Raw genomic sequence first — 11,331 nt, 5'->3', positions numbered from 1 at the left:
TAAGAGGCCAGGAGGGATAGAATGTCAAAAAATTTTGAAAGGGCCTTCCACTCTTGGTTCAGGCTATAGATCTTGGGGTGTGGTTGCATCTGGATGCATTCCGAAGAGGATATCACTTATTATTGTTTCCATTTCATTTGATTGCTTAGATCTCCCTGTTCTTAAAAGAACTTAGGATCAGTTGAGTAGTAGTCTTGGCTTCCTGACCCATGGATGAAGCTGAAGTGCTCTTCTGAAAAGGTGATGTAGAACTCCTGAAAGGAGCTCTAGGCAAGTGAAGGGAAGGAAAGTGGATCAAATGTCAACTGAAAAGAGGACCAGGGTTGGAATGTCGCTACTCTTCATTCAAAATTCGTGTCTCTTATTAATAAACTTGCCATGCAATGCATATGCCTGGAAGGGATGGTAAAGGCAAGTTCACAACTCCTAGCCAGTCCAGCTTAAATCTCACTGGGATCTCCCATAAGGAAGTGGAGGCTGAGAATATTCTTAGGAAAAATGTGCCTTGTGATATCTATGGCCAAGTGCTTTTACCACCAGCAGGTACACTCCTGCAATGAAGGCTGATTAAGTGTGGGAATCCTGGCCCAGGTCAGGCTGAGGGGAACAGGATTGAACACAGCTCTGCTGTAGCCCTACCAGAGACCCATGCAAGAGTATTCTGGCTGCCTTTGGAACATTAGGCAGCCAATGCTCACTCAGAACTTGAAATGATTCTAGGGCAGCTGTTCTCAAATTTAAGCATGCACAAGAATCACCCAGAAAGCTTGTTAAAACATAGATTCTTGTACCCCAGGTGAATTTTGTTCAATGGCTCTGGGGTAGTGCTCAAAATGTTGTATTTCTAACAAGTTCCCAGGTAATGCTGATGCCGCTGGTTCAGGCACAACACCTTGAGTATCAGCTCTGTTTATATTTGTGAATTTTATTGACTGGGTCCTGGTTCCATATACCTAGTAAATATATTGCCCTCAATCTATTTTGATATCTTTTCCTGGGACACTAAGTCTATAAAAGACTGTAGGTGTTTCAGGTACTGGTTGCCTTTTGAGTAATCCAGTTCTTCCCTTGTCATTGACCCATAAAGCCCACAGCAATCTCAAGAAACTATAGAGACTGGCCTTTGCCTTGATCTTTCACTGTCACCACTGTTTATGGGATGCATCATGACCAGGAAATCATCCCATAATTTTTTTTTTTTTTTTAATGGTGCTGGAAAAGATAGAGATCTCTTAAAACCTGAATGGATGTATAGCCCACTGTCTTCCCAGGCTTCTGACTTTGCTGCTGATTTCTTGCCTGCCCCAACTTCTTGAAAAAAGCTTATACTCGTCCTTTAGCCAGAGATCTTTGTCCTTAGGGGATTAATACAAGAGACTTTTGGTGGGAGTAATCTGGCTCCTGACTGTACCAGTTGGTTCCTGGGCCATATTCTTAAAATAGAAAAATGACAAATTATAGCTCTGCCAGGACTACATTCGGTGTAATCCAGAGAATATGTTTTTAAGTGTCTGAAGTACTCAGCCACAGGAATCTTGATGGTACCAGCCAAGATATCTGAGGTCCAAGGATGGCAAAACCCAGGGACCATCCAGTACTCGTGGGGGGATTCCAGCTAAATTGAAGCTGGGATGTGGACATGTCTGGGCAGGTCTGCTGAAGACGCAGGGCAGGCATGCCTGGAGTCTATTTACATGACAACTTTTGGCTGGAGAAGGATTGTTTGCTGATCTGAATGGAAAGTGGGATGGGAAGAACAGAAATGTGCCTGTCTTAGGACCCAGGTTTTGAAAAATGGTTTTTAATAAGTGAGTTTATTAATTAAATAATATATCATCTTTTATATCAAGATAATTGTACAATATTCGGATTATATTAGGGTTTTGCTAGCTTGGAAATAATTTACTACTATCTTTAGGAATCTGTAGTCCTCATGTAGGAGATCGTATCAAAGTTAAAGACAGACTTGATTTAATTTACTTACCACAGATTGTGTTGGGCGCGTGAATGAAAAGACAAAAGGCACGGTTTTGTGGTTTTGAAAATGTTGTGTGATTGAATTATTTCTAAATTTCCATGAAAAATAATGTATCTCCATCTGTTATTTGAACCGTGAACTTTTGCTATAGCAGCTAGAACTTCGTGATATTTTGTTAAATATTAACGTGGCTAAAATAGTTTAAAATTTAAAATAAATTGTTTACACTTGTGCTTCTGGCCTTGATTGGTGCCATTCCTCATTCATTGTATTTCCAAGGTAGAGAGGTTGCTGAACCACAATTCCAGCCCTCTTCTTTTTGGCTGTGCTGCTGGCCTGCAGTGCAAGAGCAGAGTCCTAACCACTTGACCATGAGGGAAGTCCCTTTTCTTCTTTAATAACAAGTAGTACAGTCCTAGAGGACATATTCACTGGCTGGCTTTTTACATGCCAGGCACAGATCTAAGCACTTTATACAACTTATTTCTTTTAATCTTCAGAACACTATTATGAGGGAGACACTTTTATTGTCCTGGGTACATACATGGGGAAACTGAGGCCCAGAGAAGTTAAATTCCTTGTCTAATTAATATATAGCCAGCAGTGGGGGGAACCTGGTAGGCTGCAGTCCATGGGGTCGCACAGAGTCGGACACGACTGAAGTGACTTAGCAGCAGCAGCAGCAGCCTAATACAGGATTACTGGAAAAGTCAGAAACTCCAAGAAGGAAAATAAGAAACTGTCTGATGTTGCAGATGAATGATTGATGCTGACAACTATGAAATAAAAAAATTGTAAATAAATAATCCGGATGTTGTTTAAAGGGCAAGCTGTTGATTTTATCACTCACCCTTGCCAAGACACACATTGGTGCCTGTTAAATTTGACGTTTTCACTCTGATGTCAATGGCAACTTTAAAGCATCTGTAGCATCCCAGGATGAGGTAACAAATCAATTCCAGGAAGGGATGTGAAACCAGCCTGCCTGCTGTTTCCTTCCCTGAGTGTTCAACCCTAGTGGCAAGCCAGTAGCTCCCAGACACTACATTAGTTCCCATCTTTGTCTTTCCCTCGGTTTTTGGCAGCATTGGTCTTCTGCACTTCTTCTCCTTTCTCTGGGAACTGGTGGCTTAAGGCTGACAGCACTGACAGGCTCCTAATTATTATATGAACTCTGCCCACCTAAGAGGCCCCTCTGCCTTCATCAAATTTCTCATTTGGTGACCACAGTTGAGAGCCAATGGTCTCCTATAATTCTCTAATTATTTATATTATAGAGGGTTTTCACAAAAGGAATAAACTTTTGGAAAGAACTAGGGTCACAGTCTGTGAAAGAATATATTTGTTCGGCTATGTTTGTAATATTGACTGTTCTTTGCTCTTTCCCTCCTATGGTTCTAATCCTCACTTCTTTGCATCTTGTACTTGATATTTTTGATGTACTTAGGCAATGAAGTAACACAGCAGTTGGAAACTTGTGACTATCTAGTTATGTATCACTATGTATTACAGTGTATTACTGGGACAATCAGTTGAGGCCCTACATGCCAATCTGAGGCCCTAGTAGTGTGACTTGACTAAAATAAACTGCAAAACATTAATACATGTCCTCTTACCTTGAAAGTGTCATTATTTACTCTCCATGAACCATGACCATTGTGGAAATCCACCCCTGCTCCATCTTTACCTCAAAAAGTCTCTAGAATTTCAATATTATACTGCCTTTATTTCTGTAGTTGACATTCTGACCTAGGTTGTGCTGCTGTATGTGTGTCTATTTTTATTTTTCCTTGTAATGTGCTTTGTTTTAAGACTTAAGATCTACTTTATTTAGATGAGGAAAGAGAAAGGGTGCCTCTGGCTCTGGAGATGAGCTTGGGACAAGGATAGGTAAGAAGATGATGTTTTTAAAGAGGAAACTTTAGGCTTGGCACATTGCAAGGAGGGACATCTACAGTTTCCTCCAGTGCTGAGTGGAAAGTATGCCATCGTTACTACAAAGGCGTGGATGGACCTCAGATTCCTTTTTCCTTTTGAGGTGATCTGTAATTTACCTTGGAGTTCTTACTACCCTGGTCACTTAATTTTAGTGATAATTGTATTTCTCAACGAATATATCATATACATTTTTACTCAAAAGTCCTAACAGCTTCTTTTACATCATCAGCAATTGAGACCATTGGCTTTTTAAAATTTTTTTATTTTTTCACTCATCATTTATTTACAAATACACATTATAACTTTTATATACATTGCACATTTACATGGTAGAAAAGTATAAAACTATATATTTAAATGAATTTATATTTAACTTGCCATGTTTGAAAATATAAAATTGCATCAGAAAAAAGTATTATGAAAAGCAAGAAACCTGAACTGATAAAGCTTTGATATACTTTTCATGACACATTGGGTGAAAAGAACTAGTTGAAAAGGTACAGCAGACTAGCCTTTAAAGGAAACACCTAACATAAGGTTGAATGTACAGCATTCTCCTTCTTTCAGGCTCCTGACACCCATATCACTCAATTCTTTGGATCTGAAACATCTTAGAAGTACATGATTAGAAACCCAACACTGCTATCACCACCTGCCTCACCGATGTCTTCATCACAACCAGAGAACAGAAATAGGAGTTTCCTCAAAGATGTATCCTCTGTACCTGCTATCTGAGTCAGAGTTATAATGCCTTTTGGTCAGTCAAGATTCCTTGTAAACAAAACCCGAGGGATCAGGTATGTACAGAACAGGCAGCAGAGAATCCAATAAATAAACAGGACAGAAACTGACATGCAAGTTGGTTAAAGTGGAAAAGAGTCTAACGACAGGTAAATGAAGGGAGACAGATGAGTGAGTGAATAGTAAGGAATGGACTTAAATGGTTTACAAGGAAAAAAAAAAAGCTTTTACTTTACAAGCAAGAGACCTCACAATAAATAACAACTGCTCTTCCTTTCACGAATAAATTTCTTCAAAAACAAGGTGTACAGTCAACCAGACATTTTATGTATAAATTATAAAACATGACACAGTATAAATAAATGTCTACAAGTCTCAACTATGGGCCTCATCCAGTAGACCTCACAATGACTGCCTCTCCGGGTCCAGTGAGTAACAAGGTGGCCTGGGAGAGAGCTTTAGGACAAAGGTCCTTTATGTATAGTTTTCCCCCCAAATAAATAGGCATACACTTATTTACAGTATGGACAATGTATTTTTTTTCTTTTACTTTTTTTCTTTCCTTTTTTTTTTTTTGCCTAAAGGCTATGTCAACATTGAACATTGGTGGAGGGTTTACCACTCTAGAATGGAAGATATAGGAAAGCTGTAGTCCTGGTCTTCATCTTCCTCCTCGTCTTCGGTGTCTTCCGAAATGGCTAGATGGGGGAATACAGGGGAGCTGCTGTTTAAATACGGACAACAACAGCGCAGAAGCAGCTCAGTGTATGTTTTCAAAGCCCTCTGTAACAGCCATATTACAGCGTTGCATTTTTATGTGACTTGCAGTAAGATGCTGTTTTGTTTTTGGCATCTGCTGTTATGTAACAAGTTTTAAAAAAATTTTTTTTTTTTTTTTTTAAAAAACATTATCTATGAAGTCAAAAACTGCAGAAAGTTCTGAAGAATCAATGGCTCAGGTTTTACGGGCAGATTCCTGAAATTAGATAAAAAGCGCTCTTGTGTTCTAGGTATAACTGCTTTGGGTCCTTAATTTAGTTAGTAGGGGCAACTGCTCAAAGCAGCAGCCTATGTGTGATAACAGAAAGCTGTCTTTGAAAAAGAAAAAAAAAAAACAAACCTTTGAAGTAGTTAGTTCAGATTCAAGTGTTAATAAAAGCAAACAGCAAAGCACACTACTAAAACAAAAGGAATTAGGGGCAGATGATTGGAATGGGCTATTTTAGAGGTGATCTTGTTGATGATCATCAGACAAGTCCTAAAGGCCCCGAAACATTTCAGGTGATTTTTTTTGTGGATTGCTGAATTGCTGGTGCACTTTAGCAGCTACCTAACTTAAACAGAAGTGGGCTTATCTGGGGGACGTTTTCGTGCTTTCTAAGTCTCCATTCCCTAGGACTTGCCTGGGAAATCCTTAAACTGCGGCAAGGTTAGAAATCACACTTACAGTTGCAAGATCCGGAGTGCTTCACTTCCAGCAGCACGCCCGAGGAGCAGGCCGCTTCCTTCATGGCACACTCGCTAGCATAGGTGGCATTGTCACTGGCACAGACAGGCTCCTCAGACTTACTCTCAGGGCACAGCTCACCGCAGAGTGAACACCGGCCTCTGCCAACCTTGAAGTCCCATAAACACTTTTTTCCACCAGTGCACTGGATATCGTCACAGGACTTTGCTTCTAGGATATAATACACCTGTGATAAGTAAATCCATTCTCCTCACCTTGTCCCCTTTCTCTAGCCTTCTATCAATAAATGAATAAATGTAAACATATAAAACATATTTTATTACTCACTAATGGGGCTCATGGAAATACTGTGCAAAAACACTCTATAAAACTGAAACACACACACACATACTCAAAACTCCTAGTTTCCTCTATACTAGCTTAATGCATGAAAATACTGTAGTATTTTCTTAAAACAGGATTTCATAGTATCCTTCAATTAAATATGTATTTGATTACTTCCCACAAGTGGGATCTTTAAAAAAAAAGAAAGAATTCTATCAGTTATCAGAATCTGATAACAGATTTTAGGAACTGTTAAGTAATTATTTCTCACTTCCAGCAAGTCTAGCACTTAAAAAAATGTGTAAAATTGAGTGAGTTCTTAGATTTCTAAGAAGGAAAATTGTTTCCTGTGTCTTGCTGGCATTTCAATATGTATGCCAATGCATCCAGAAGACAATGGTAAAAAAAAAAAAGACAATGGTTTCCTTAAGGTGGTCATGACAGTTTACCGACTTTGATGAAGCTAGTTTTGGGAAGTTTGGGGTTTATTTATTGGTTAAGCTCACAGTTTTATCACAATTATAGCCTTTTTCTCTTTTCCTTCCTCAATCCAGAATACCTACTGATACACTTTCCCTCATAGGCCAATCCAATAGATCTGCCCAGTAGGCAGGTAGCTTTTCTCAGGTGACAGGCACTGGGGTAGGTCACTCCATCATTCCCACAGAGATACTGTTCAGAGGAGGTGGGCTCTGGGCAAATTCTGTTACAAGTCACACAGTAGGCATTATTAGTCTGGTCCACCACGCATGTAGAGCTGCCTGGACAGAAAACATCCCGACAGGTCTCTGAAACAAAGAGGGAAAAACATTAATATTAAACACGTTAATAGGTACCTTCTTCCAGACTGAGCCACTGGACGGTTTCAAGGAAATCATGAAACAGAAGCATTCAGCTTTAGGAACGCACTTGGGTAGCTCTGCAGTTTTTAAAAGAAAACTAAGACTCTAGGTTGAACCTTTAGTGTCTTAAGGAATCTTTAGAATATAAAGTTAGAAAGGGTTCCTTTATTTGATATTATTATTATTAGGCTATTACGCCCATCCCAGGGGTCCTGCAGCGGGTCTACCTCAAGCAGAAGGCTGGAGGAGGGGTCGGGTAGGACCTACTTTTACATTTGCCCTGGTACTGGACTTGCAGCTCTGGCTGCTCTTTACATCTGGCCTTGAGGAGTGCACATTCGTTGCGGTAGGTTTTTCCGTCCAGCCCACACACCGGGCCTTTCCAGGTGATGTTAGAACAATCTGGGGCACAGACGCAGCGGGGTTTGTTCTTCTTGTTCATTCGGCATTTTTTTCCGGGGCCACAGTCCACGTTCTCACACGTTTCTAGGAGTTGGAAAGAGGCAGGGATTAAAACCAGGGTCAGGCACCATGCAGGTTAGCCAGGAGGGCTGTGGGTGCCTTGCGCAATCCTGCAGCCAAGAGTCTGAGCCCAAGGGGCTAGGCTGTTGCCCGGAAGTTGAGAAGAGGGAAGGGTGGGGGACAGTGGGCTGCATTCCCTACCCAAATCTCCCTCAAAGAGCAAGGGTTGGCTGGCTTCACCGCCACATTTGGCTAAGAAGTCCGAGAACCTCTGGCGACCCTTGTTTTGCCTGTAGTGTGTGACAGGAGATTCAGCCCGAATGGCTTACCAGGGCTGGGGGTGGTTAGGGGGAACCCACGAACAAAGCTCCTCCAGTCCCAAACCCCGGCTGGGCACTGGGGAAGCTGAGGGTAAGACGCCCTCTACTGAGGGCCTGCAGACTGGGGAGGAAGAGCCCTACCTTTACAAGGGATGCAGTTGGGGGCGCCCCCGTTGAAAATCATCCACTTGAACAGCGTGTTGTCATTTACGTCCTCCTCGGTCCACGAGGTGCTCAGGCGGCCAGTGCTGCAACACTCCTCCTTGCTCAGTTCTGTCTTGTACAGGACCTGACAGCGGCCGTTCTTTGCTTGGCGGAGCCAGCAATTCCCAGCTGCGGGGAGACAGGGGTGGGGAGGTGGGCAAGTGAGCCGGCGGCGCCGGCTGGGTAGGGGGAGGGAGGCAGTGAACCGGCAGGGGAAGGAGACCCGGCGGGGATGGGGAGGGAGTGAGCGTGGAGGAGAGACGGCAGAGAAAAAGCAGAAAATAAATCAGAGGGAGTGAAGGGGTGGAGAAAGGCGAGGGGTGGAGGGGGGGACCAGATTGAAGAGGTGGGAGGTGGGCGATGGGGAGGGAGGGCGAGAGCGAGAAGCCCGAGCGCTCCAGCCATATCAATGTCAGTTACCAGTGACCCAGACACAACACGTGCAGCTTGCATTGACTTTTACTAGACTGTTTACTTTTATTCGTCCCATTTCATAACCTGCAGCGACTCGAAGGGCAGATTAAAGAACCTGACAAAAACAGGATGCGACGGATGTTTTTACATGTCGGTTTCATGTAGGCGGTACGGGGATTATTTGTGACAGGGGTTAAAAAAGTAGAACTTAAGAGAGAGAGAAAGAAAAGAGAGAGAAAGAGAGAGACTCAGACAGACAGACAGACAGACAGACACACACACACTCACACACACACATACACTCACACACACACATACAGCAACAGATCACGCAAAAGGCACTTCTGAAAAATGAAAGCAAAAAAGCAACCGGGCCCTGCCCGGCGCTGCCCCTCGCGGCCTCGAGGCGCAGCCCGCCCGACGGGCCGTTTTGCAATCCACCAGACCCAAAGGACGCCCGCGGCCACCGCGATCTTTCGAAATCTCCGAGGGCTACTTTCCACGGCGCCCACGTCCCGGGCAGTCAGGCAGCGCCTCGCTCCGAAAGGTGGGCAACTCAGAGCAGTAGTGCGTCGCAGGCGGCTAGGAGCTCTGCCCAGGGGGCCGTATACAACACGCATAAAATAACGCTAAAGTCAGGAAAGTTCCAAGTCTGCCTCAAGAAAAGTACTGGGGTTGGGGGCGGGGGGGAAACAAGGTGGGAGGGGACTTACTATCGTTTCATGGTTATATATACATATATATATATATACATACATACATACACACACACATCCCTGTATCATACCCACCGAGATTATCTTTGCAAGTAGCCCCCCGCCCCCCACCTTCTTCCTTTTTAATGTTCAGATTTTGGTCAGGAAGACCTCTTATGAATCATCCATATAACTTTAACAATAATTGGACCGCAAGCTGCTATTATTATTTTAAAAAATTCTGCCCAAAGACTAATGGAGATAAATCTAATTAAAAAAAAAAAACTTTAGAAATTTGCTCTTATTGCATCTCAGAATTAAAATCAATTGTGGGTTCCTCACTGTTCTACAGAAAGTTAACAATCAGGAATGAGGCAAAAGGGAAAAAAACTGTAAACTTTTCAGAACAGTCCGGGGTAATTTTTTTTTTTTTTTTTTTTTTGGGTTGGGGGGAGGGGGTTAGAAGAAGCATCCACTAGGCAGAAAGCTACTTCCCTCTAAAATTTTCGGCACCCTCATTTCCAAGTTTGGGCAAAGTTTCTGAAACCACGTCCCGCAGTCACCGAGGAAATTTCAGTATTCCCCCCCTCCCCACTCAGTCATTTTTTAAAGTATCCAAAAGATGCAGGAGGGAGAGAGGTTAGATTGCAAATGAGTGGATTGCAATCTTCAGGCTACCGATGCTTATCCCCTTCTTCAGAGCCAAACAGGGGAGATAACATCTAAACTCATTAGGTCCAGAACTTGGAGCATCTAACCCTAACTACTGAGAGAGACTCCTGCTCACTCCCTTTCCTTTTAAAGGATAACCGCGCTCCAAACTCGGTTCCCAGTCCTAAAGTGTCACTGCCTTCAATTCTCCCACTCCTCTCCATCCCGGATTCGCTAAGTTGGTCCAACATCTTCCGAAAGCAGAGTTGCTCAGAACAGACCCGGTGGAGACGCCCGAAAACTACAAACCCCTGCCCTCCGCCGAGCCTCCCTGCGCATCCCGCCTCGCTTACCCTGGGCGCTGCGGTCCTCCATGAACTGGCAGAGAAGCAGCAGCAGGAGGCAAAGCCCGCCGGGCTGGTGCCTAGGACGGGCCATCCTGAGGGCAGGCGCTGGGTGAGGAGCGCGGCGGCGCGGGGAGCGGGCGCGGTGGCGCGGGGAGCGGGCGCGGCGGCGGGTGGCTCTGGCAAGCGGTGCGCGTCGCAGAGGCGAGCGGCGGAGGGCGCAGCTATCCCGGCGTAGCCCAGCGCTTGCCGCCGGCCGCCCTCGCGATTCAATGGACGTCAGAAGCCAGGCGCAGCCGCGCTTTAAATCTAGACGGGGGTCTCCACGGTTTGCGGTGGGCGGTCTCCCAGTGTGTGGGGCAGTGGGAGGGCGGCCGCGAGCGAGGGTGTGCGCGGTTCCTTGGGGGTGGGGAGCTTTTAAAAGTTCAGTGTGAATCAGGTGACATTTCCCACCTTCTGAAACCCTTCCCAATTATCTGGTGGAGGTGCCCGAAATCAAAGCGGCAGGAGGGGAATCGCCGAGTTCTTATTTGCGTAGGAGCGAGAGGGAGGGGGCAGGAGACCCGGGCGCGGGGGGGTGGGGGGGACGCTTCGGGGGTGGGGAGTGGGGAAGAACACCCACTTCAAGTCCTGCACGCCGCCGCTCGCTGGCAGCGCCGGCGCGCCCGGGGTGGCGTGTGTGTGTGTGTGTGTGTGTGTGTGTGTGTGTGTGAGTGTGTGAGTGTGTGTGTGTCTGGCGCGGTGAGGGCGCTGGAGGCGGCGGCGGGCAGGGCGGAGCGGAGCGGGGCGGCGGGGCGGGAGTTGGTCTTCGCAACGCCGCTCCTCCGCTCCAGGAAGACTTCGCAAACGCCCGGAGAGCCCCGAGCTGCCTTAATACCCCGCCGGAGGTCCGGTCGCTGCCGTGTTAGGCCCCCGCAGTCTGGCTGCGGGACCCCGCGACGTTGTCTGTC

At 45.1% G+C, this 11,331-nt stretch overlaps 1 protein-coding gene across 3 annotated transcripts; it reads right to left on the bottom strand.

The window, feature by feature from the left end:
- Positions 1-4,835: 4,835 nt before the first annotated feature.
- On the bottom strand, positions 4,836-10,779 carry FST (follistatin). Of its 3 annotated transcripts, none has more exons than XM_070357483.1 (6): positions 10,391-10,779; positions 8,215-8,406; positions 7,559-7,777; positions 7,013-7,237; positions 6,105-6,332; positions 4,836-5,355 (listed from the first exon to the last, which is right to left on the bottom strand). In XM_070357483.1, the coding sequence occupies exons 1-6, from the start codon at positions 10,473-10,475 to the stop codon at positions 5,273-5,275; spliced, it is 1,032 nt and encodes a 343-aa protein (XP_070213584.1). In that variant the 5' UTR covers positions 10,476-10,779; the 3' UTR covers positions 4,836-5,272. The 3 variants fall into 3 exon arrangements, with proteins under 3 accessions (XP_070213584.1, XP_005887427.3, XP_070213585.1); XM_005887365.3 differs by having other exon boundaries at positions 6,105-6,335; positions 10,391-10,768; XM_070357484.1 differs by lacking the exon at positions 4,836-5,355 and adding an exon at positions 5,379-5,633 and having other exon boundaries at positions 6,105-6,335; positions 10,391-10,773.
- Between the last annotated feature and the right edge of the window lie 552 nt (positions 10,780-11,331).

The sequence above is a fragment of the Bos mutus genome, chromosome 20, assembly GCF_027580195.1.
Source record: "Bos mutus isolate GX-2022 chromosome 20, NWIPB_WYAK_1.1, whole genome shotgun sequence".
NCBI lineage: Eukaryota > Metazoa > Chordata > Mammalia > Artiodactyla > Bovidae > Bos > Bos mutus.
This window is presented reverse-complemented; position numbering and strand designations above follow the sequence as displayed.

Excerpts from the sequence above, each read along its gene's own strand:
- FST (XM_005887365.3), bottom strand. The coding sequence starts at position 10,475 with ATGGCCCGTCCTAGGCACCAGCCCGGCGGGCTTTGCCTCCTGCTGCTG. Across the intron at positions 7,238-7,558 it reads GTACCAGGGCAAATGTAAAA|AGACCTGTCGGGATGTTTTC; the intron begins GTAGGTCCTACC and ends TCTTTGTTTCAG. Across the intron at positions 6,336-7,012 it reads CTATGAGGGAAAGTGTATCA|AAGCAAAGTCCTGTGACGAT; the intron begins GTAGGTATTCTG and ends ATTATATCCTAG.